This window comes from Gopherus flavomarginatus, chromosome 3 (assembly GCF_025201925.1).
Source record: "Gopherus flavomarginatus isolate rGopFla2 chromosome 3, rGopFla2.mat.asm, whole genome shotgun sequence".
NCBI lineage: Eukaryota > Metazoa > Chordata > Testudines > Testudinidae > Gopherus > Gopherus flavomarginatus.
In genome coordinates, this window is record NC_066619.1 from 121856402 (window position 1) to 121883642 (window position 27241).

The 27241-nt window shown below is 41.9% G+C and overlaps 1 protein-coding gene across 13 annotated transcripts in view; it reads right to left on the bottom strand.

The window, feature by feature from the left end:
* The window catches only part of SUSD1 (sushi domain containing 1), a 142397-nt gene that overhangs the window by 98928 nt on the left and 16228 nt on the right, over positions 1 to 27241 (bottom strand). For all 13 annotated transcript variants that reach the window (XR_007772992.1, XR_007772988.1, XR_007772987.1 and 10 more), the window contains exons 6-9: positions 26474 to 26653; positions 20120 to 20299; positions 18394 to 18573; positions 13702 to 13881 (exon numbers count right to left, since the gene is read on the bottom strand). Coding sequence is in view for 5 of the 13 variants with exons in the window: in XM_050943052.1 (XP_050799009.1) it covers positions 13702 to 13881; positions 18394 to 18573; positions 20120 to 20299; positions 26474 to 26653 (720 nt within the window). In the remaining 8 variants the exon portion in view is untranslated. The remainder of the gene's footprint in view (positions 1 to 13701; positions 13882 to 18393; positions 18574 to 20119; positions 20300 to 26473; positions 26654 to 27241) is intronic.

Below are 27241 nucleotides of genomic sequence, written 5' to 3' on the forward strand. Positions count from 1 at the left end.
ATTAATAAAATTCACATTAAACAAGACATGTATTTAGGGCTAATATGTTCTTCCCCCATCCCTAGTGATGCATAGCCCTGAAACAGAGGTTGAGGGAGAAAAAGGACCCATCCCAAACTCAAGATTAGACCTTTGCATGGAGATGCTGTGAAGGCCAAAAGGAGAACCAGGTCAAAAAAAAAAAGTTCATGGAGGCTAGGTCCATCAATGGCTATTAGTCAAGATGGTCAGGGAAACAATCCCATTCACTGACTGTCCCTAAGCCTCTGACTGCCAGATACTAGGACTGGATTACAGGGAATGGTTCACTCAAATTGCTCCTTTCTGTTCATTCCCTCTGAAACATCTGGAATCAGCCACTGTCAGAAGGCAGCATACTGGGCTAGACAGACCACTGGTCTGACCCAGTATGGTTATTCTTAAATTATGCTATAATTGAACCACACTTCGCTTAGATCATCCAGCACTGAGTTCCACAGATTAGTTATCCACTGTGTATCAAAGTGTTTCCTTTTAATTGTTTGCTGCCATTTCACAAAAATTAATTATTCTATTTAGAAAACTGAAATTACCTACATTTTAAAGATGCCAAGATGACAGCCCAGGAACCAGTAGTCCTCTCTTTAAGCCACAGACCGGCCTGAGCATAGGAAAGCACGAGCAGCAATAATGCAAGTTTCCCCACCAGTATACTCTTCCCCCCAATAACTCTGACGAAGATGGAACAGCGACTTAGTCTCCATGCCTATTCAAGCTTTGGCCTCTCTGCTAAATTGCAGACAAACTTGCCATTCCATGCACTGCAAGAAGGATACTTATCCAAGCAGCAAATCTTGGTCACTACCATCCTCGGCCAGGCTCAAACCCATGACTTAGAACTGAAAGATTCTGCATCCCATTACTACAGATGGTCCAGAATTGGACCCACTTATTTGAACATTCCTTGCCCAACTCCTATCCTCAGATTTAGAGGTTCAGACAGATGGGTACTGAGATCCTAATTCCATACCTGGTTTTTGTTTTAACCAAGCAGTTTCCTGAGCTGTGCAATACTCCCAATACAATATTTTATAATTTAGTACGTCCCCTTGTTTCTCTCCTGTGCAAGAGCATAAACACAAGTGTCTGAATAGCCTTCATTATCCCAATTTGTTATTTTTATATTCCTCTACTAAAGTTCCTCATCCATTTCTCCTTTTCAGACTGCATAATACCTTCTTTTAAAATCTCTCCTTGTATAGAAGTTACTGCTTTTGTCTGCTCTAAAAACACTCAACCCACTAGCCATGGTAATTTCTCTTTGTTGAGTGTTTTCTATTTGTGATGTCTTTTTTAGATAAGATGACTGAAATTCTCTGAAAAACTAACCAAACATTAGGCACAAAACCTTTTTATGCAGCTGTATTCAAGTATAATTGTATCCAAAAGATCACAACAATCCATAGAAAATCCAAGCCCTATTCTTATTCAGCAACAAATAACCAAACTGTATATGCTTTCAAAAGATAGTAGTTTTCATCTCTTTCTCTTGTATACTGCAGGTGTTCTCTTAATGGCCACCTTGTTTCTGTGCAATTGTACAGGAATTGATGTTTAATTAGTGTAAGAAATATGCTATCCAGTACCATGTGATACTAAGACATAGTATACATTAGACAAGAGAGTATATGTATGTATTGTGATTAATAAACATAGCAGGCTATAGCATGTAAGTAAGGACTGAACATGCTTAATATCCACTTCAATTCAGACTCCCACGTGAAATAGGAAAAAACGAAAGGAATTATTTCCCTTAGTTTAAGAAAAGGAACTTGAACTTGTCCTTAATGTAGAAAGCCACTGGATGACACTGTTGTTCCATAAAATTAAAGTTCAGAAGCAAAGCTAGTACCGTAAACCTCTTCATATCCATTGCATCCAGCCCAACATCCACCTCAAGTGGACGATTTCGGAAAACAGGAGGTAAAGGGATGGGGACCAGGGCCAGGGCATGCAGGGAAGTACTGGAGGAGTCAGAGGTCATGAGAGAATACAGGAAGAGGGCAAAGACAGGAAGTGTCACAAAGGTTGGTAAAAGCCAGGGAAGGGATCTGGTGGGAAGAGATAAGAGGGAGAAAAACAAAAAGAACGAGAAAAATGACCTGAAGATGAAATTGGGAGCTGGAAGAAAAGAAATGGAGTGAGAACAAGAGAAACAAAGAAGGAAATAACTCTTAGACTAGGATCTTATCTATTAATTTTCCAGCACTTTCTAAATTCTCTGGCAGAAAGCAGAGAGCTCACTTTAAACCACCGTACAGGAAGGAACTTCCATGGCAAATACTGTCAACTCAGGCATAGGTGCTGGAAATAGGGGTGCTGCTGCATCCATGGGCGACGGATGGAGCCTCCAGCTCTGCCCCTTCTGCCCATGCCCTCCTCATGGCTGGAGCCATAAGACCTCCTGCATACTCCACTCCCACGATCAGAGCCCCAAGCCTCCTGCCTCTGCCACCGAAGCCCCAAGCCTCCCCTGCCCGGAGGAACCCGGGACTGGCTGCAGCCATGCCTGTCTCTCCTCCCCAGACCCAACCCACCCACTGCCCAGGGGAAAAGCATCTGTAGAAGACCGTTTTTGATATGCCCCATGCAAGTTCTGGGCGGCTGAAGAGGCGGTACGTGCTACTCAGCTGCCCTGGAACTTGTATGGGGCATAATAATGCAAAAACTTCACTGCCAAACCCTGCAACCAGGGGTCTGGTCGCTGCGGCAGCACCAGGGGAGGCAGAGCCTCCTCTGGCCTATTATACCTGCCACCCATGGCCACACGCCCTGGCTTGAAGTGGTTTCCATCATATACAGGGTTTATAGTTTGGTTCAATGGCTCTCAGCACCCTCACTATACGAACTGTTCCAGCTCCCCTGAATCCAGTGGAAAGGCTGAGTCTTCAGACAGATAACAGTCCACCATGTTCTCTCCACTCGCCTGCTTTCCATTCAAACACTGCCGCCACCTAAAGGGCAAGTATAGTGCCAGTGTACGCACCTTGGCTGCCATGCTCTAAGGCAGGGGTTCTCAGACTGTGACTTGGGACCGCAAAGTGGGTTGTGACCCCATTTTAATGGGGTCACCAAGGCTGGTGTTAGCTACTGGACCCCAGCAAGTCTGAAGCCCAAGCCCCACTGCCCAGGGCTTTGGCCCACACGCCTGGGGTGGAGGGCTCGGGTGAGCTCAGTCTTTGGTCCCCCCTCCTGGAGTTGTGTAATAATTTTTGTTGTCAGAAGGGGGTCACACTGCAATGAAGTTTGATAACTGCTGCTCTAAGGGGACCGATTTTATAGCTCAGGGTAGCTCAGTTTCCCTGATCAATGCAATCCTTGATTTCTCTGCCTGCTGAGACCATCAATGACACTGCCGACTAGTGCCATTCGAAGGAACTGATGGTTTTGTGATGCAGAGAACGGTCTACTAGGAACATGCCTAAAGACCACCAGCTCTTTTACGTGTCACCAATCAGACCCCAGATGGTAGCAACTTGGGGCCATGACTGACCGGAGCCAGACCGGAACCTGTGGCTTATCAGTAGAAGATTCTGAAGCCCATTCCAGTCAGAAACACCTGCATAAAACAAATTCCACTTCCATTACATTCCCTTCTAAAAGCAGCTAAAAGAACATCCATACACTGAATTCAGGCATAAAAACAGCTTTCCCTCAGCCACTTCCACACATTCACAGGATTTAGGACAGAGAGGAAAAACAAATACTTTCTTCTGCAAATGATACGCAACAGATGCGATCTGCTACTACCTTGTAGTACACACACTTTCAAGGAAGATAATCAGAATTATAGAAAACAGTGGTTCAATGATAACGTCTATCCAAACTTTTCTAGCGCACCTATTACCATAGAACCAAGAAACTTTCTTCTCCATATTTCTCTTCACTTTTTTGGAGTTAGGGGTGTTTATGACAGGATTTATTTACAAGGAGACATCATATCTATTGTCCATAACTTTTTATAGTGTATTATGAAAAGTTCTTATGAACCTCTCATGTTTAATTATTATTATAAAGTTTCAACAGAACCCTAACTATGAAGCTGCAAGGGGACTTCCACAATTCAGCTGAACTTCCCCCTCCACAAACTAAATGTGCAGACAGCTCACAGAAAAATTGCAAAGTTATACGCAGAGACAGTCATGCAGGAAGGAACAGAAGGAGAGCTAATGATTTACTACTTCCTTTGGTCTAAAAATGTTACCAGGATACAGTAGGGGCAAAGTAATTCATATGTTGGAGCAAATGTTCACAATGGAAAGATATATTAATCATACAAAAAATAATGGCGTCAGAATGGACTGGGTTAGATTGGCTTGAACTGCATGGCCTACCATGCATGGCCTCCACCCATCTGAAAGAGATTTCTGACATTAAGAATTGATATCTGCAATCAGAAATTCTGTAATAATTAACTTGGCTTCAAATATAAAAAGCTAAGGTAGCCTGCTGAACAAAAATATAGACGGTTTTGTTTTTTGTTGTAGTTGGATCCTATCTCTTTGATCTAAGAAACAATGGCTCCCATAAACGCAGATTCCACCTGTGATTTTCCAGGCCACTAAAAAAGTTATCAGGATTTAACGTTTCACATTAGCCCTTTATGAGAACTTGGACCAATCAGATCCTTTTAATATCTCACTATTATTATTCTAATTGTTTGATGGGATCTGACTCCTGAGAAAGCTGGGGCTGTGGAATCAGTGCCCTCAGATCTAAGCGACACCTTTTTTAATTTGATTCCGTACTGATGAGGATGAATTATTTATACACAGCTGGGAATAAAAATTAGGTGTGTAGCAAGAGGCTCACGGAAGAATCTGAATAGGAATATGGAAAACTAACCCCTTCGTTGTGGGTTAGAAACCACTGTCAACAGCCTTGCAAAATTGTCATGAAAATAGACCACGTTTACACACCAGCCCTTTGCTATAATGATAGATGCAAACATACAAGTAATGATACTTTACTCAGTCTTTAAAACGTAACTCGCCCTGTGACCTGGAATAGACATTGCAGATGTTTAAGGATTCCAGCTGTCAGGCAAACCCACAGGTGTGAATGGGGAGAGTAGCTGGACTGCTAGAGTGTACTGTGGGAAGAACCTATCTGCAGTTTAAGAGGGTGTAGGCTTAAAGCTAGGACCAAAGACTTTGCCTGGCTACCAGGGAGCATGTGAGGCAGCAAAAGTGGGTACAACTATCAGGGAAGGAAAGCCTGGGGTCAGGGATCAAAGAGGATTCTGATGGAATCCTATTGCAGGTAGTGACACATGGCAATGTGAAGCTCTCTCTGTTGGGAGGGAAAATCCAAGGTAAAATGCTGATTAAGTTTGACAGATTCCAAAATGGATGACTCAGAGGTGATACACAGGTATGGCCACATGGACAAGACAAAGTGCCCTGGTCATATCATAGCAGCCCCTTGTCCTGGCAGGGACAAAGGCTTTAATCTAAGAAACAACCCGCACGTACGAAATGCTGTGTGTCGCAGTTTGAATTCTCACTATTGATAACGCTGGTTAAAGTTTTTCCCATATAAAGTTTTCCCATTAAAAAAACAGGGTTTAGTAAAAACGTTCACACAGAAACGTCATTTTTGTGAAAGTGTTTCAATTTCACTTTGTGAAATTTCATAACAAAAACCACCAATTTTTGTTCACTTTGAGATTTTTGTTTTAGTTTTCAAAAACTAAAACATTTCTGAAATTTCAAATTTTTGTTTTTCCATTTTCTCCCCCTTTTTTGCCACTAAATAGACTAGAAGGAATTATGTCTAGGATTGATTTTTATAGTTTTCTTTTTATATCCTTTTTTCATTTGGTAACTTTTCTAAAATTCCTCCAGTCTGACCATGCTTTCCGCCCTCTATGTGGATATGAGTGGCTTTTTCCATGGCAATGTGTTTGTTCCCTTCTGGCACAGTGTTTTATCACATATACAATACAGAGGGTTAGCCGTGTTAGTCTGGATCTGTAAAAGCAGCAAAGAATCCTGTGGCACCTTATAGACTAACAGATGTTTTGGAGCATGAGCTTTCGTGGGTGAATACCCACTTCGTCAGATGCATGGAGTGGAAATTTCCAGGGGCAGGTATATATATGCAGGCAAGCTAGAGATAATGAGGTAGTTCAATCAGGGAGGATGAGGCCCTGTTCTAGCAGTTGAGGTGTGAAAACCAAGGGAGGAGAAACTGGTTTTGTAATTGGCAAGCCATTCACAGTCTTTGTTTAATCCTGAGCTGATGGTGTCAAATTTGCAGATGAACTGAAGCTCAGCAGTTTCTCTTTGACGTCTGGTCCTGAAGTTTTTTTGCTGCAGGATGGCCACCTTAAGGTCTGCTATTGTGTGGCCAGGAAGGGAGAAGTGTTCTCCTACAGGTTTTTCTATATTGCCATTCCTAATATCTGATTTGTGTCCGTTTATCCTCTTCCATAGCGACTGTCCAGTTTGGCCGATGTATATAGCAGAGGGGCATTGCTGGCATATGATGGAATATATTACATTGGTGGACGTGCAGGTGAATGAACGGTGATGGTGTGGCTGATCTGGTTAGGTCCTGTGATGGTGTTGCTGGTGTAGATATGTGGACAGAGTTGGCATTGAGGTCTGTTGCATGGATTTGTTCCTGAGCTAGAGTTACTATGGTGCCGTGTGCAGTTACTGGTGAGAATATGTTTCAGGTTGGCAGGTTGCCTGTGGGCGAGGACTGGCCTGCCACCCAAAACCTGTGAAAGTGTGGGATCATTGTCCAGGATGGGTTGTAGATCCCTGATGATGCGTTGGAGGGGTTTTAGCTGGGGACTGTACGTGATGGCCAGTGGAGTCCTGTTGGTTTCTTTCTTGGGTTTGTCTTGCAGTAGGAGGCTTCTGGGTACACGTCTGGCTCTGTTGATCTGTTTCCTTATTTCCTCATGCGGGTATTGTAGTTTTGAGAATGCTTGGTGGAGATTTTGTAGGTGTTGGTCTCTGTCTGAGGGGTTAGAGCACATGCGGTTGTACCTCAGTGCTTGGCTGTAGACAATGGATCGTGTGATGTGCCCGGGATGGAAGCTGGAGGCATGAAGGTAGGCATAGCAGTCGGTAGGTTTTTGGTATAGGGTGGTGGTAATGTGACCATCACTTATTTGCACCGTGGTGTCTAGGAAGTGGACCTCCCGTGTAGATTGGTCCAGGCTGAGGTTGATGGTGGGGTGGAAGCTGTTGAAATCGTGGTGGAATTTTTCCAGAGACTCCTTCCCATGGGTCCAGATGATGAAGATGTCATCAATGTAGCGTAGGTAGAGAAGAGGCGTGAGTGGACGAGAGCTGAGGAAGCATTGTTCCAGGTCGGCCATAAAAATATTGGCATATTGTGGGGCCATGTGGGTGCCCATAGCGGAGCCACTGATCTGGAGATATACATTGTCATCAAATTTGAAATAGTTGTGTGTGAGGATAAAGGCACAGAGCTCAGCAGTCAGTTGTGCTGTAGCATCATCAGGGATACTGTTCCTGACAGCTTGTATTACATCTGTGTGTGAGATGTTCGTGTAGAGAGCCTCTACATCCATAAGTGGCTAGGATGGTGTTTTCTGGAAGGTCATCAATGCATTGTAGTTTCCTCAGGAAATCAGTGGTGTCACGGAGATAGCTGGCAGTGCTGGTGGCATAGGGTCTGAGTAGAGAGTCCACATATCCAGACAGTCCTTCAGTGAGAGTGCCAATGCCCGAGATGATGGGGCGTCCAGGATTTCCAGGTTTGTGGATCTTGGGTAGTAGATAGAATAACCCTGGTCGGGGCTCTAAGGGTATGTTGATTTGTTCCGGTGTTAGTGTAGGGAGTATCCTGAGAAGATGGTGCAGTTTCTTAGTGTATTCCTCAGTGGGATCTGAGGGAAGTGGCCTGTAGAATTTGATGTTGGAGAGTTGTCTGGCAGCCTCCTTTTGGTAAGTCAGACCTGTTCATGATGACAACAGCACCTCCTTTATCAGCCTCTTTGATGATAATGTCTGGGTGGTTTCTGAGGCTGTGGATGGCATTGCGTTCTGCACGACTTAGGTTATGAGGCAAGCGATGTTGTTTTTCCACAATTTCTGCCTGTGCAAGTCGGTGGAAGCATTCAATGCAGAGGTCCAGACTGTCATTTCGACCCTCAGGAGGAGTCCATGTGGAGTTGTTCTTCTTGTGCTGTTGGTGGGAAGGTACCTGCGTATCAGTGCGCTGTTCAGTGTTGTCCTGAAAGTATTCTTTGAGTCGGAGATGGCGGAAGTAGGCTTCCAGATCGCCGCAGAACTGTATCATGTTGGTGGGGGTGGCAGGGCAGAAAGAGAGTCCCCGAGATAGGACAGACTTTTCTTCTGGGCTGAGTGTGTAGTTGGAGAGATTGACGATATTGCTGGGTGGGTTGGATGTACCACGGTTGTGGCCCCATGAGGCAGGTAGGAGTTTAGACAGCTTACAGTCCTTTTTCCTTTGTAGAGAGGTGAAGTGAGTAATGTAGATCTCCTGTCTTATTTTAGTGAAGTCCGTTTGTATGGAAGTTTGGTTATTAATAAGAGTCTCCAGGTTGGAGAGCTCTTTTTTGATGTTTTCCTGTTTGCTGTATAGGATGCTGATCAGGTGGTTCCTCAATTTCTTTGATAGAGTGTGGCATAATCTCTCACTGTGGTCTGTGTAGTATGTAGATAGCAGTGGATTTTTTACCTTTAGTCCATTTGGTATGATGTCCATCCGTTTGCATTTGGAAAGGAAGATGATATCTGTCAACAGCTTCCATCCCACCATCAACCTCAGCCTGGACCAATCTACATGGGAGGTCCACTTTCTAGACACCACGGTGCAAATAAGTGATGGTCACATTACCACCACCCTATACCAAAAACCTACCGACCGCTATGCCTACCTTCATGCCTCCAGCTTCCATCCCGGGCACATCACACGATCCATTGTCTACAGCCAAGCACTGAGGTACACCACATGTGCTCTAACCCCACAGACAGAGACCAACACCTACAAAATCTCCACCAAGCATTCTCAAAACTACAATACCCGCATGAGGAAATAAGGAAACAGATCAACAGAGCCAGACGTGTACCCAGAAGCCTCCTACTGCAAGACAAACCCAAGAAAGAAACCAACAGGACTCCACTGGCCATCACGTACAGTCCCCAGCTAAAACCTCTCCAACGCATCATCAGGGATCTACAACCCATCCTGGACAATGATCCCACACTTTCACAGGCTTTGGGTGGCAGGCCAGTCCTCGCCCACAGGCAACCTGCCAACCTGAAACATATTCTCACCAGTAACTGCACACCGCACCATAGTAACTCTAGCTCAGGAACAAATCCATGCAACAAACCTCAATGCCAACTCTGTCCACATATCTACACCAGCGACACTGTCACAGGACCTAACCAGATCAGCCACACCATCACTGGTTCATTCACCTGCACGTCCACCAATGTAATATACGCCATCATATGCCAGCAATGCCCCTCTGCTATGTACATCGGCCCAAGTGGACAGACAATACGGAAAAGGATAAATGGACATAAATCAGATATTAGGAATGGCAATATAGAAAAACCTGTAGGAGAACACTTCTACCTTCCTGGCCACACTATAGCAGACCTTAAGGTGGCCATCCTGCAGCAAAAAAACTTCAGGACCAGACTTCAAAGAGAAACTGCTGAGCTTCAGTTCATCTGCAAATTTGACACCATCAGCTCAGGATTAAACAAAGACTGTGAATGGCTTGCCAATTATAAAACCAGTTTCTCCTCCCTTGGTTTTCACACCTCAACTGCTAGAACAGGGCCTCATCCTCCCTGATTGAACTAACCTCATTATCTCCAGCTTGCCTGCATATATATACCTGCCCTTGGAAATTTCCACTCCATGCATCTGACGAAGTGGGTATTCACCCACGAAAGCTCATGCTCCAAAACATCTGTTAGTCTATAAGGTGCCACAGGATACTTTGCTGCATATACAATGCAGATAGCATGAAGTGTCTTCCCTGAACAGATCCATCAGACAACTACCCTCTCTCCTCCAAATCCTTCAAAACATATTTTTGTTTCAATGCCTACAAGAAATGGCCTTATTATGTGGCATTTGGTTGCTGCTCATATTTATTTATGTAATAAAACACTTTAAAAAAGAAAACATGTATTTGTTCATCATAATCTCTATATTCTGAGAAATATGCCCTTCCACTCCTCCCTTTGTATATTGATTTAGCAAGTTCTCTGTGGCAAGGCCCAATTCCATCTCTGTGCTTGTACGGTGCCCTGACAATAATCCTGAGGCAGGTGTCTATGGGTGTAATACCAACATCTATTTATCTCTTATGTATCTATTTAACCCCCATTCCTGTAATATATGAGCTCCTCATAAGCTTTAGTGTATTCATCATCACTGCTTCCCTGCAAGGTAGGGCGGTGCTATGATCCCATTTTACAGATTGGAAACCGAGGCACTGAGAGGCTAAGTGATGTGTCCAAGATCACAAAGGGAATCTCTGGCCGAGCAAGGTACTGATCACAGGTCTCTAAAGTTCCAGGCTAGCACCCTAACCACTGGGCCATCCTTTCTTTCAACATTCCAGACACAAAAGGCCTGTGACCTGCTTATGGTCCTATGTGACTGTGTCACTATTTTGAAAAGTTTTGTCACAAAGTTGCAGTGAAACAATCTGAGATGCGCCTTAAGAGAGACAGTTAGACAGTCAGCTCAAAACTCACATCACTATTATTACCATTAACACCCTAGAGCTCTAAAAATCACAAGAGCAAAGAACAAACTGTATTTCCTCTAGGTTTCAGTTCACTGTCTGTGTTCTGCAGTGCTTTGCATATGGCCATTTTCTCTTCTGTGTTATCAGTCAGATTTACTTCCTAGTAGCAGGACCTCAGCCTTTTTATGAAGTGCTCTGGGAGCCCCCTCCTCCCCCCACCACACACACACACACACTCTTTTCCCTGTACAGTAACAGTGAATGTAACAACGCAGCCAGTGATTCATAGATTTTCATAGATTCTGTCTCAGAGTTTGCTTGCTTTACTCCTAAGCAGTTACTTCTCATTTCATATACATGTGTTTAATTTATTAATTTCTAAGCAATATAACGTTAATCGTTGTCAAACGAAATGTCTAGCATTTTGAGATCTACTGATGAAAAGCGCCTATGTAAAAGCTAACTATTATTATTATTATTAACATTCTGATAAGATCTTATTTTTAATGGAAACGTCACTTAGACTTTGTTTTCTCTGGATAAAGACAAGTAAATTGATTAGATAGGTGGAATCCATAATTTTTGGATTTATCCAAATATCAAATAGTAATTATCAGTACCAGCCTAAGTCCCCTCTAAGCTGCATGGCCATGCAGCAGGCTATCAAGAGCCGCGCAGACAGGGAGAGGCGCCCCTCCCCTGGCCCAGCCCCGCCAAAGCTGCCACAGCCGGGGAGAGGCACTCCTCCCTTGGCCCGACACAACCCAGCCCTGCCGAGAGGCACCCCTTCTCCGAGCTTCTGCGGCGAGAGAGAGCTGGAGGGAATCCTCTCTCCCCACTGCAGCCCCGGGGCAGCCTACAACCCGAACCCCTCATCCCGAACCCCACCCCAGAGCCCTCAACCCCCCATACTCTAACCTTCTTCCCCAGCCCTGAGCCCCCTCCCACATCCCGAACCCGTCATCCCTGGTCCCACCCCAGTGCCCTCACCCCCAGCCACAGCCCTCACCCCCTGTACCTCAACCCTCTGCCCCAGCCTTGAGCCCCCTCCCACACCCCAATCCCCTCATCACCTCCATATTGGTGCACAAACAAAATTCATTCTGCAAATGGATGTAAAAAATTAGAGGGAACACTGGTACCAGCAGATACCAAATATGGTCTGTGGATACTGATAACTGTCTAGGAGAGAGATGCAGGAGTTCTCTGGGACTAGGGTGAAGGGAGACAGCCAGACCAGAAGGCATTATGGGGGAGTGTGTAGGGGGTGTCTTAGTACTGTGACCAGGTTTGCAGAAAGGATAAGGTATCATACCAGGTCTCGGGTGAGCAAGTGACAGGAAGCAAAGGTGAAAGTAGAACTGTGAAACCCAGCTGAAAGTCAGAGCCATGCAAAGAGCAGGGTGAATGTGTAACAGGAGAAGATGTTCAAGGAGACTGGAAATAAAGTATACTGTATGACTTAAACATGGTGGTACATTTCTAACACACATACACATTGTGAATGAAAATGCTTTTTACTCTATTATTCCTTCTTGCCCTTTTACTTTGTAACATTTGACATCATTCAACAAAAGAGAAAAACAAAGCATTTTAAGTTTTCATTTGAAATATCCAATGGGCCCTTTCCCTACCCTTCACACAAGATACATTTTTAGGGCTCTTCGTTTTCAGTTTTTATTTTATTTAATTTTTCCTGGGAATTTATCAGTGTTTATTACCACAACAACAAAAACAGGTGAAAATTAGTGCAAAAAACTATTAATTTTTCTGGCTAAATATCAGGGTTTATTATGGTGAACAGAAAGACAGGAGAAAAAAGTATTCAGTAGATGAATGCTTTGAATTCCGTTCATCAATGTGGTTTGCTGCAGAACTAAGACAGAACTCAAAACACAATGCCACCTCTGAGTTTAAGAAAACAATAGAGCTCTAATCCCCAAATAAAACTTTTCATTTGAATAAATAGCTTACTGTTGTAGACTTAGAACTATTAGCCTTTAAATATTTACATTTAATAAACTGGACCACACCATTTGCAGCGCATACACTCAACTTCATCCTTTTCTCCTGTTTATGCTTTTTTAAAACTTTCAAATACTTCCTCGTGTTCTGAAACGTATTCTGATAAAGATTTTCATTTTCCTCCCATTTTAGTGTGTCAAATCTTTAAACCATTATCTGCTAACAGCTTAAAATGTGTATGTGGTGGGTGTGAGATTCATCAGTACGTTCAGATGCACACGCACTTCAGTGCTTTCGTACAGGCCTGTTTGTTTATTGTGTGTATCTTCTAGACCAATACATAGCCTGACTTCAACAAGCAGCTTTGCATACACACAGACTAATGTATTATTGTCAAACATGTATCTTATGCCATGTATTGTATTTTCCTAATAAAACAAGTTATTTTTTATATATTTGAATGATATCAAAAGAGTGAAAATCAGAAAAAAAAGAATAATATTTTTGTAAAACCTGGGAATTTTTTGGCAAAAAAAGGTTGAAACTGAAAACGAAGGGGCTCATACATTTTATAGTGCCATTAACACTACTTGATATGCATTATTATACTATACCATTGTCTTGTATGGTTCAAAGTAATGCATCTGAGGTATGCAAGTTTGGCTCAATACACTTTCTGCCCTAACTTATAGCAGCAAGAGTGCAACAAAAGAATCTGTGGAATCCTCTCAATCAGAAGGAAACAGATTTGGGAGGGTGTTATTTCACTCTTTTCCACCTTGTTAAAAATAAACCTTTTTAAGTCTTTCCAAACTACTGTATGTCATATTCTTGGCCCACAAACATAATTTAGATCTGAGGAAAGGCGGAAGAGAGATTTTCAAAGAATAAAGCTCAGGTTTGATACTTTCTTCTCCTTATTCTGCTACTAAATAAAAATAAAGTTTTGTTTCTCAGAGTAGCTCACACTCTACCTGTGCATGTTAAAGTGCTTTTTACCCAAACACCTTCCTCTGTGCAAACTGAAATATTGTTTCCACCAGCATATTCAAATCCCTTCTGACATGAATACTGCACCACACTTCCAAGACTTGAACTGGAATTCCATACTAGCTCAGCATGTTGTATTGGTGGAGGAATGCCACAGTCTACTTCTGCAATGAAAAACAACAGGAAGTTAACATGTTCATATTCCTTGGGAAAGAAGCCATTTTCAAATAAGTTACTCTATACTAACTTGTGACAAATTTACATTTAATTAATGGTGATGCTCTTTTAAAATAGGAGACGTAAGGTCCAAGCGCAATTGTGTGCCTACATTTGCAAAGGCAGCATGACATCATACTGATTTGTCATCTGCCCTCTGCCAGTGGAATTGTGCATGTATATAGAAGTACAAGAATGGAATGACTATACCCAGTGAAAAAGGAGACAGGCCAAAAGGATCACACCTTCACAGTCAATATAAAGCCAGCTATCGGCAGAAGTTTCTTGCTCTGGCCTAATCCTGAGAGATGCTTAGCACCAATGACTCCGAATAATGTCAATTATTCTAACAGAGATTTTGTATTTAATTACATCTCTCATTCAATTTAAAATTTTTGCTACCAGGGATTTCAACAGACTGACAATGCAAATTAAGGGAGCTTCACTGCAATTGCAACAAGAAAAATGGGCAAACATGGTTATTTATCTAAAAGCATAGTCTCAAAGGGTATTTCTAAACCACCCTCTCAGTTCTAATTAGGTTATTCATTCCATGAAGTCCACTTCCCCTTAAGGCAGTTGAAAATGGAAAGAAATAATAGAAATTTTGAAGCTGTGCATGGATTTTTCCTCATTTTAATGGGAATTATTAATTACATGGAACCTTAAGATCATATTCATCTGAAAGGCATCATTACTGAAGCAGACATTTCATTTCCTCTGAAAGTCATCAGTAACCTCAAAGGAATGTTAAAATATGTTAGTGAAATATTTTTAAGCTTTGCATTGCCCTTTTTCCCCCTAGCTCAGCCAAAGCTATCAGAGCTGTTCCTTTAAAATTTCTCCATTATTCAAATGATCCTTGTGCATTCCAGAGAAAGGCTTTTTTATTTTAAACTCTCTGGAACAACTACTTGGGCTAAATTCTGCACTTGTGCCTCCCATCTTGCCTGAGAGTGGACTACAGATTCAAGCCCCTTTGTTGTGGATGAACATAGTTAAGATCTTGATCCTGCAAACATGTATACACCTCGTTAACTTTACACACTGTGAGTAGTCGTATTTGTGACGTTGCACTCCACATGATTTTATGAAAATATGCTAATGAGCGTGAATATAATGTAACTGGAATATGCTTCATGCAAAAGGTCTTTTATAAGGTATCATTACAAAGCTTATAAACTACTGAGTGTCGTCATCTTATTTGTATAGATTCATAGATTCTAGGGTCAGAAGGGACCAATGTGATCATCTAGTCCGACCCCCTGCACAAAGCAGGCCACAGAACCCTACCCATCCACTTCTGTAACAAACCCCTAACCTATGCCTGAATTACTGAAGTCTTCAAATTGTGGTCTGAAGACCTCAAGCTGCAGAGAATCCACCAGCAAGTGTATCCTTCTTGTATCTGGAACTAGAAATATGAAATATAACTCTGAGGGCCTATTGTAATTATGCAAAGTGTGGGCCATTAATGGTGTTTGGAATCTTGTTGGCTCCCATTAACCAGAACAATTGACTGTAGATGGCTCTGTTTACTTGCAAGCCTTCCTGTGAGTCAGGCCGGGAAGAATGAAGGCTTGTGGTCTCACAGGACATGTGACCATGTCACATGATACTGGAATCCATCTTAAACCTGGTGCTTCTCCATTTAGGAGGAGGGGTAGGGACCCAGGGAGAGAGAAGATTCCCGCCTTGTGCCAAAGCTATAAAAGGAGGTGGAACAGAACAAAGGGGGCTGCAGCCATGAGAAATCCCCTAGCTACCACCTGAGCTGGAACAAGGGCTGTACCAGGGGAAAGGATTGGGCCTAGACTAGGAAGGAGTCTAGTCTGTAAAAGAACTTTATTGGAACACCTCTGAGGGTGATATATTACCTGTAATCAGTTTCTTAAAGTATTAGGCTTAGACTTGCATGTTTTTGTTTTATTTTGCATGGTAATTTATTTTGTTCTGTGTGTTATTACTTAGAACCACTCAAATCCTACTTTTTATATTTAATAAAATCACTTTTTACTTATTAATTAACCCAAAGCAAGTAATGAATACCCAGGGGAGCAAACTGCTGTGCATCTCTCTCTATCAGTATTATAGAGGTCGAGCCATTTATGAGTTTACCCTGTATAAGCTTTATACAGAGTAAAACGGATTTGGACCCTATTGGGAACTAGGTGTCTGGGTGCGAGAGACGGGAGCATTTTCTAAGCCGTTTTGTGTTAAGTCTGCAGCTTGTGGGGGACATGGTTCATAGCTGGGTCTGTGTTTGCAGCAGGCTAGTGTGTCTGGCTCAACAAGACAGGGTACTCAAGTCCCAAGCTGGAAGAGAAAACTGGCTCAGAGATAGTCTCAGCACCATTAGGTGACAGTCCCAAGGGGGTCTTTGTGATGCAACGCATCACAGTATTGACTTCAGTGCAACTACCCAAAGTGTGTAAAATTAAGTATGTATGTACATCTCTGCAGGATGGAGGCCTATGAAGCTGTAGCAGTCCCAGGCACATTTCCAGTCTTTAGGGAAAACATGCTGACATTATAAGGTAGACAAACATCATCTGCAACAGACAGCAAATAATGATGTACAATCTGAGAGAGGATTTGTGACACCTCTACCCTGATGGCACAAACGAGTGCAATGTTCAATAAAAAAACTGAAGTCTAAAACATCTGTTAATCTTGCACTATATTACTACAAAGGCAGTCTCTAAATCTAGATGACAACATTGATTATAAGCATCTCTTTTTGAGGCTAATTCTTTGATAGAGAAAATCCCTTCAGGCTGAAACTTGGCACAAAGGGTCTAGAAGTCTGTTGTGGCTTTTAGTTACTAGTGTACAAAACAGGTTGTGATTCTACTGCCCTTACTCCTCTGGGGGTAAAGGTGGCAGGATCAGGCCCATACAAAAGGTTTCTTTCTGATCTTCTATATGCTGCTAAAAAAAAATACTTTGGCTTTTAAAATAAATTTTTGCAGATCATAAGTTCACTATGCAGACTTGGTAGTTATGCCAATTTCTTTTTAAAATGAAAAATGAAACAAAGATGAAGGTAAAGAAAGAATGTGGCCATAACATCTTGCTGCAAGTTAGCCTGGTGCTTACATTTTTTAGAACTGCCATGTGTGCATCATGTAAGCCTGACACCTCAACATGTTGTGGATTAATCCCTACAAAGTAAACAAAAACAGGGTTTTTTTAGCTTTCCACCTATCCTAGTTTCAGGACACAACTTTTACTCCTGAGGGCATTCTGTGCCAAAAAAATTAAAATTCTGCACACAATATTTGAAAATTCTTCAAAATTCTGCACATTTTATTTGTCAAATAAATGTGGAGGCTCCAGCATGGCACTGGGGAGCACAGGCCACTGGCTGCACAGAGGTGGGAGATCACCGGGCACAGAGTCAGCAGTGAGGTTGCACCCAACCCTGACACAGCACAATGACCATGCCTGCCCCCAAAACACCCCAGAGCCCTGCCCCTCCATACTGGGCGCACCAGGTAGCAGGCAGGCTCAGCAAGGAAGGATCCAGGTGTGGAGGGGATCCAGATGTGGGTTGAGAGGGTTCTGTGTGGGGGAATCTAGGTGTGGGCAGCTGTGTGGGGGATCCGGATGTGTGGGGGATCCAGATGCACAGGCACTTGCTGGGGGGTGGGACTGGGTGCAATGGTAATGGGATTCTACAAGAGGGTCCAGGTGAAGGTGGTTGGGGTTCAGCAGGGAGGGTGGTCTGAGTATGAGGGGGATAGGGCTCAGGCGGGGGGTTCAGATGCTGGGAGAGTGGGACTCAGTGGGGTGGGGATCCACGTGGCTCGTTGGGGTGGCCCAGATGCATGGGCAGTGCAGCTCATCGGAGGGGGGCGGGTTTGAGTGTGTGTGTGTGGGGGAGGTGAGGCTCAGCAGGAGATTCTGGGTATGAAGGGGTCTGGATGCATGAAGGTTGGGTGGACAGGGGAGCAGCTCCCTGTACAGAGATCCTTCCCACTGCAGCTGAGGAGCGATCGGTGCAGGAATTGGGGGTGAGGAGGGAGGGGAGAGAGGGAGTTTACAGAACTTCCTGCAGCTGGAGGAGAAATCCGGGGGTGGGTCTGACCCAGCCCCAGATGTTGTGAAGGGGAAGAGAAAGTCCTGTCCTCCTCAAACCAGCCCGGACTACCAGCTGAGCCCAGCGCAAGGTAGGAGCTACAAACTAGTTCTTCCCCAGTCCCGCCTCCCACCCCACAGTGATTTACTTCTCTGCTGGCTGCCCTGGGCACCTGAAACGTACTTCTGGGGAGAGTCGCATGACCCCTCTTGTGGCTTCCCTGTCAGAAAGTCATTTTTCTGCAGGGAAGCAAAGAAATATGTGGGGAACATAAATTCTGCACATGCGCAGTGGTGCAGAATTCCCCCAAGAGTAAAGTTTGAAGTTGAATTTAAAACACATCTACAATTAAAAGCAGAGGATTTCATTACACTCTTACCTCTACATATTAGATCTGGAATTTCCCAGGATCCATTATAAGTACAACGTGACATATTCCTCCCATTTATGCTGTGGAATCCCTTTTTACATTGATAGTGCACTGCACTCCCCAGCTGGGAAATGTTGTTCCAAATCATGTCTGTGTTGGGGATTGAAGGAGGTCTGCCACAGTCTGTTACTGAAAAAAAAAAACAATTTTCAGGAAAAAATGTTTACTAGTCAGTGTTAAGAAATTAGTTAACATATTAGTTAACATAGTCACTGAAAGTGAAGCATTAGGAGCATGTGAAATGTAAATCCACTAGGAAAGACAAAACCTAACTGTAAAAATGACATTATGGGATTCTTCTCAAGGACTCCTTTAAATCAAAAAACATATTTTTACTTCTAAGCAACTAACTGCCAGCCTTGCACATTCAGCTTGGGACTGAAAGTCTACCTGGGTTCTTTGCTTCTGGTTCATCACCACAAACAGTACAAATTCTGCATGTCGCCTTCTTCCTTTGCAACAGAACCCTGCAACTGAAACTTCATGAACAAGTCCGTTGATATGTGAGCCAAAAAAGAACCCAGTTCCTTGTCCCACAGCTGTTCTGGTTCTGGAGTCATACCCAGAGCAAAAAGTAGTAAAACAAAAATTTATTTTTATTGTTAATGTCAGCAGATACAGACTTGGGGATATTCAGGAGAAATATCTGTTTAGGAATAAAATTCAATTATTAGTAGGGTTGGAAGGATTAGATTTGTACTGGTAAATGTCAGTAAACATCAATTTCACTGTATACACACAACCAAAGAAAAATATTTCCATCAATAATAACTGAAATTCAAATATAGACAAAGAAAGAAAAATGCCACTTGAGAACTTCTTAAGAGTTAAAATCCTGGCATTCAGACTTTTGAATTAGATTTGTTACAAATAGACTAGAGCAGTGACTCTCAGCCTTTCCAGATTACTGTACCCTTTTCAGGAGTCTGAGTTGTCTTGTGTACAGCAAGTTTCACCTCACTTAAAAACTACTTGCTTACAAAAACAGATATAGAAATACAAAAAAGTGTTCACAGCACACTATTACTGAAAAATTGCTGACCTCATTTTTATCATATAATTATAAAATAAATCAACTGGAATGTAAATATTGTACTTACATTTCAGTGTACAGTATATAGATCATTATAAACAAGTCATTGTCTATATGAAATTTTAGTTTGTACTAACTTTGCTAGTGCTTTTTATGTAGCCTGTTGTAAAACTAGGCAATTATCTAGATGAGTTGATATGCCCTTGGAAGACTCTGCATACCCCCAGGGGTACATGTAGCCTTGACTGGACTGGAGAACAAATAGTAAGAAGAGGTATGATTTGTTGATTTAAGGATATTTACTTTGCATATTTTGACATATGATATTAATAATGTACAATTTAACAGTGAACAAATCTTTAACTTTTTGAATCTCAACATCTGTCATTAAATAATCGTCTGGCCCTCCCATAATTTCCCACAATCATGAACATTTAAATCAATTAAAATCTAAAAAACCCTCAAAACACTTACAAATCAGCATTGACATTATCTGTCAATATTAACTGAAGTCTGTCAAGCCTAATTTTTAGTCACTTTTCAGAATAAAATGAAACTTTAAGAAACTCTTGTTTGAATTTCATATGAAGGGTTTTTAAATCTGAGGGAAAAGAATATGAACCTGCACTGAAACATATTTACCTTCACATACACCAGTGATATTTTCCCATTTCTGAATTATTGTGCATTGTGAAAAATTCTTCTCTCCACTTAAATGAAACCCTTCATTACATTTATAGTACACCATGCTTCCTAGAGTTGTGGAGTTGTCCCAGATCATTTCTGCGTGTGGAATCCACAAAGGTCTGCCACAGTCTATTTCTGGGGGAAAAAAGAAAGAAGTAAAATTGACAATGGAAACAAGCGAAGACACGTCACAGGGTTTGATACTAAATGTTATCATTACTATTAGGGCTATCAATTAATCAGTTAACTCACGTGATTAAGTCAAAAAATGTATCGCAATTAATCACACTGTTAAACAACAAAATATCAGTTGAAACTTATTAAATATTTTTGGATTTTTTTTACATTTTCAAAAGTATTGATTTCTTTTATAACACAGAATACAAAGTGTACAGTGCTCACTTTATATTATTTTTATTACAAATATTTGCACTGTAAAAATGATAAAAGAAATAGTATTTTTCAATTCACCTTATATAAGTACTGTAGTGCAATCTCTTTATCATGAAAGTGCAACTTACAAATGTAGATTTTTTTGGTTACATAACTGCACTCAAAACCAAAGCAATGTAAAACTTTAGAGCCTACAAGTCCACTCAGTCCTACTTCTTGTTCAGTCAGTTGCTAAGACAAAGAAGTTTGTTCACATTTATGGGAGATACTGCTGCCTGCTTCTTATTTACAATGTCACCTGAAAGTGAGAACAGGCATTCGCATGGCACTTTTGTAGCTGGCGTTGCAAGGTATTTACATACCAGATATGCTAAACATTCGTATGCCCTTTCGTGCTTCAGCGACCATTCCAGATGACAAGCTTCCATGCTGATGACGCTCGTTAAAAAAAGAATGTGTTAATTAAATTTGTGACTGAACTCCTTGGGGAAGAATTGTACGTCTCCTGTTCTGTTTTACCTGCATTTCATGTTATAGCTGTCTCAGATGATAACCCAGCACATGTTTGTTTTAAGAACACTTTCACAGCTATAGGTGCCGACTCTGTGGGTGCTCTGGGGCTGGAGCACCCACGGGGAAAAATTTGTGGGTGCTCTGCACCCATCGTCAGCCAAGCTCCCCTCACCCCCCCTCCGCCTCCTCCTCCCCTGAGCATGTCGCATCCCCACACCTCCCAGGATTTCCCGCCCAGCCCCCGCCAAACAGCTGCTTGGCAGTGTTAGCATGCTCCAGGAGGAAGGGGGAGGAGCGGGAACATTACGCGCTCAGGGGAGGAGGTGGGGAAGACACAGGGCCGAAGCGGAGATTTGGGGAAGGAGGTGGAATGAGGGCGGGGAAGTGGTGGGAAGAGGCAGAACAGGGACAGGGCCTTGTGGGAGAGGTGGAGTGGGGGCGGGACCAGGGGTGGGGGGGAGGGTCGAGCACCCACTGGAAAGAGGGGAAGTCAGCGCCTGTGTTCCCAGCAGATTTGACAAAACACAAAGAACGTACCAATGTGAGATTTCTAAAAATAGCTACAGCACTTGACCCAAGGTTTAAGAATCTGAAGTGTCATCTAAAATCCGACAGGGACGAGGTGTGGAGCATGCTTTCAGAAGTCTTAAAAGAGCAACACTCCGATGCAGAAACTACAGAACTCAAACCAACAAAAAAAGAATATCAACCTTCTGCTGGTGTCTTTTGACTCAGATGATGAAAATGAACATGCATCGGTCTGTGCTGCTTTGGATCGCTATCAAGCAGAACCCGTCATTGGCATGATCACGTCCTCTGGAATGGTGGTTGAAGCATGAAGGGACATACGAATCTTTAGCATATCTGACACGTAACTATCTTGTGACGGTGGCTACAACAGTGCAATGCGAACACTTGTTCTCAGTTACAGGTGACACTGTAAGCAAGAAGCAGGCAGCATTATCTCCTTCAAATTGTAACCAAACTTCTTTGTCTGAGTGACTGGCTAAACAAGAAGTAGGAATGAGTGGATGTGTAGGCTCTAAAGTTTTACATTGTTTTATTTTGAATGCAGTTATTTTTAGTACATAATTCTACATTTATAAATTCAACTTTCATGATAAAGATACTGCACTACAGTACTTGTATGAGGTGAACTGAAAAATACTATTTCTTTTGTTTTTTACAGTGTAAATGTTTGTAATAAAAATATAAAATGAGCATTGTACACTTTGTATTCTGAGCTGTAATTGAAATCAATATATTTGAAAATGCAGAAAACAGCCAAAAAAATTAAATAAATAGTATTATATTGTTGTTTAACGGCACAATCAATCGCGATTAATATTTTTAATAACTTGACAGCCCTAATTATCATTATTTATTTGTATTACCATAGCGCTTAAGAGCCCCAGGACCTCTCTGTGCTTGGTGTTGTACAGATAAGGACAAACAACAGCATCAGCATTTGGGATGCAGGAATTTAGTTTGTATTGTTCCGAGCACACTGGGCCCTACTCGTCAATTAGGGCTCCTAGGTGCTATTGCAATACACAAAATAAGTAGCAATACAGTATTCCACAATGGACTAGAAATGACAGGACATAAGTGTTGTAATCATGCTCATTTAGTAAAACAACACCTTGTTAAAGAGAGAGAGAGCTGATGACTATATTCCTGTATAATGTTTCTCTAAAGAAAAGCTCACTGTTGTAATGATTACTGTTTTGTTTCTGATATCTACCTGGCCAAAGATTTGTAAACCTGTTGATACCTCCTAAATAAATAGATAGTAAAGAACAAAAAAACACTATACCATGACGGAATAACAGGGGAAGGTAAGAAGCACAGAATAACCCATTAACAAGTAAGGCTCTCCAAATAACATTTAACAGTTGGATCTATCACTAATGTCTTCCAATAAGATTCCCAGGGTATGGCTACACTTGAAATTTCAAAGCGCTGCCGCAGCAGCGCTTTGAAGTGTGAGTGTAGTCGGAGCGCCAGCTCTGGGAGAGAGCTCTCCCAGCACTGCGCATAAACCACATCCCTTACGGGTGTAGCTTGCAGCGCTGGGAGCCGCGCTCCCAGCGCTGCAGCGCTGATTACACTGAGGCTTTACAGCGCTGTATCTTGCAGAGCTCAGGGGGGTGTTTTTTCACACCCCTGAGCGCGAAAGTTGCAGCGCTGTAAAGTGCAGCACTGTAAAGTGTAGCCATGGCCTCAGGTGTCCCACAAAGTATCCATTCCTTTAGATATTTCTATTGTCAGCAACAGCATAGAGATTCTCTGCCTGGCTCTGCCCCAGCCCCAGTGTGGATTAGAGAAACCCAGGCGCTAATCTACAAAAGCTAGTAATGATGCTCAGAGTGTTTGTTCCTTCCATGCCCCCTGCACCAGAGACTGCCATTGGTGCAGGAGCCAGCTATGACAGCTCCACATTAGGCGAACCTTTAGCTAAGGAGATGTGGGTAGTTTCTGCTCCCTTTGTACCACCTGAACAGCACAAAGGCAGTGGGGACAAGACTGAGAATCTAGTCCTTGGGATATACAATTACTTTTATTCCAGATTGAGGAGAGATTTTCCATCCCAGTAGACATGCTGTTTTGATGATCCCAACATCTGAAAAATTATAAAAGCATCGAGAGGTTTGCTTTCCACTGCAAGCACATTTTATTCAAGTTTTAAAAAGAAAGAATTGCTTTAGACCAGGACAAGAAAAAGTCATAGAAAATTTCCCCCATGGGTTATTCAAGTCTCTGTGGAGATCGTTAGAAAATAAATGTGGTAATAACTTGAAATTGTTTCACTTACTCAGCAATTTTGTGGTGCTTCATAATAAAATTATGGAATTAAAATAATAAAAGAGAAAAGATCAAGTGAATGGAAGAATATAATTTGAAGCTAAAGTACGATGTGAAATCCAGAGTGAATCCAACACTACTATGCAGGATTATCCTTTACTTCGTTAAAAAATGAACAATGGGATGCTATATTAAGAATTAAACGATATTTTTCCTCAGGCTCACAGATGGAGGCAAGGAAAAAACTTAAATTATTCGTTGAAAAATAGGTTTAAAGTAAAAATTAGATAAAGTTTACAGAAATCATGACCAAAACAACTTACAGTATAAAACCTTTAAGTGAAACTTAAAAAAAAAAAATATGTAGCAATGGAAAACAATCCCACTATGATAGTTATCTTTCTGTCTCTACCTTGGTAAGCATGTATATGCTGTGAAACAGTAGAATAAGCTTCTCTTCCAGAACTACTGAATTATAAGCAAAATGTTCAATCTCAGAGCCTTCAGTCTGAGATGACATTATTGAAGCAGAGTGACAGTCTTCTAAAAAAAGTCAGTGTCACCTGAGGTTTTGGACAGGAGGAATTATAAGCAAGCCTTGCCTCAAGCCCATGCATCCCCCCCCCCACCCAGTTATCCGCCATCCCCAGCAAGACTGAAATGTAGATGTGAGAAAGCGGTGTTTTCTGTCTATGAAATCAATCAAATGCTTTTTAAGGATCTGAACCCTGAATTAAAACAAAGATATTGAGGCAGATTCCAAAAATAGAGGCACTTTTAGACAGTCAGACTGAAATATTGGCTAAGTGCATTCATGCATAGACTGAATGTGATACCAAATAACAGAAGAATTAGCTATGCAGAATCAGTTCCATGAGATATTAATCATGTAGTGATTAGCAGAGTGCAACTGTGCAAAATTAAAGACTGAGAAAAGATGATAATTAAGCATAAAAGAATATCAGTTAATAATAAGAGTTCATAAAGACCCTCTGAGTGGCTCTAAACTGGAATTCTTTTTTGTTTACATTTGTTTTTCACCTTAATATGAACTTGACATGCCACATCCCAGAAGAGTGAGCAATAACCCCAGGTTGGAGGTGCAAAACCTTCCACGTGGCAGCCTACTTAGGAGGGCCGCTATTGGTCAATTTTAGAGCCTCTAAGGATACCTCTACACAGCAATTAAACATCCATAGCTGGCCAGGATCAGCTGACTTGGGCTTCCTGGCGACAGGGCTGTAAAACTGCTGCATAGACATGAGAGGAAGGCCCCAGAACCCGGACTCTGGTCCGAGGCTGAACATCTACATAGCAATTTTTAGCCTTTTATTCCAATGCAGATATACCCTAAGGCTACGTCTCAAATGGCAAAGAGGTGTATTCTTACATTGAACGACTCGTCTCAATGTAAAATTCTAGTGGTGACAAAGCAGTTTTATCTTGATGCAGCTACTCAAGTTCATGACCTCAGCTAGCTACCTCAAGGTAAAACTACGTGCCTTGTCTACCTCCAGTAGGGTTTGACATTGAGATAGCTATCGGGAGGGGAGGAGGACGGACGTTAACAATGAAGACATAGCATAAGGGGAGCCAGGATTGGCTAGAGGGAGGCAGGGTGCTTCCCATTAACAGAGTGATGGGTGGTGGTGATAGGATATCAAAGTAATTCCTGGTTTACAACAAGATCTTGCAAATTCTTAGACATGAACATAGCTTCACTTACATGAACAGACCTATATAAGTCAATGGGACTACTCACATGAGTAACTTTACTCACATACATAAGCAGTTGCAAGATCTGGCTATAAGCCACATCAGATCCGTAGTCTGTACTAAGCCAAAAAAATATTTTCCTGCATCTTCCATTAAAACAAGGTTTATTTTAAATATTTAACTTTAGCAAATCCAAACAAAAACAACAATGTTCAGGTGCCAAAGAATCAAAAAGTGAAACAGACTAACCTAGTTTCATTACCTAGCGAACAAAATACAAAAAAAGGAAACAAAAAACAGTAGCAAAAGTAGATTTAGGCCCAGATTTTAATGGTATTTTGGCACTGCTGTGCTCAGCTTTGAAAAATTTAACTGATTTGGGAGCCTATATCTCATTTTCAAAAAGGACCTAGAAACTTAGGAGTCTAAATTATATTGATAGTAGGATTTAGACCCTTAAGTAGCTAAATCCTTTTGATAATGAGATGTAGGCTCCTAATTCCATTAGCAGTCGTGACACTGAGTGCAGCAACACCTAAATACCTTTAAAAAAACTGGGCCACAGTGCCAGATCCTAAAATGGTGTAAGTCAGTGTAGATTTCTGGAGCTACAGAGATTTACACCAGTTGAGAAAGTGACACTTAGTTTTTAAAGTCATTTGGTTTTTATATTTTAAGGTCTTATTAACAATACTCATAAGAAAACTACTTAACTTATGACTTTTATGTTGTGAGTGTCCTGTAAATGCTGCTAGAGCCTGCAGGTGAAATTCTGAACCAGGCAATGGGGAATTCTCATTGATTGCCTCTAAGTGGCGACAGCTACCGTTGGTTATTTCTGAAATAATTTTCATCATCCAGAAATCTGTATATTTTCTTTACCTTTGCACACCAGATCAGCACCTTCCCATTGTCCTTTGGCATTACAAACTGCAGTCTGGTTACCACTTTCAATAACATAACCATGCAGGCAATTATAAGCAACTTCATTTCCATAGGTGGTCCTCCTTACAGGATCTGAATATGCATTCAAGACAGAAGGTGGGACTCCACAATCCACAGCTACAAACAAGATAGACAAGGGGGTGGCGGGAAGGGAGAAAAAACACATGAGGACATTAGAAATGTGAGAACATAAGAGGTTCATGGCTACAGCATGAGGACTTTCCACTTAAAACAAGAATCTAAATGAGTTCACACTTATAAAAACATGCTCTGCTACACATCGTTTGAAGTGTAAAACAACTCCATTGTACTGAATCTGCATTACACAAAGGCATAAAATACAGCACAAGGTGGCACAAAAGAGTCCATCTCTTTGATCTAATGCCCAGCACTCATTCGTTTTTAGTGGAAGCCTTTAAAAAAAAAGGGTGGGGGCTACCATATTTAGGTTTCCATCTGTTAGAGTGTAACAGACTGTCCTCATTTCTTCCTGGACACTACCATCATGCACAAAAATGTCCCCTAACCTCACAGAACTATGCTGTAATTTCAAATCAATCCTGATCATTAACTCCAAAAGGAAGTCATAGGCTTCCAAGACAAATTACATTGTCATCCACCTGTTTAAATCAGAAAAGAAAAAAGGACCTGTGCCATTTAAAAGATCCTGATGTGAAACTTGGTTCTGTATTTGTACAGCACCTT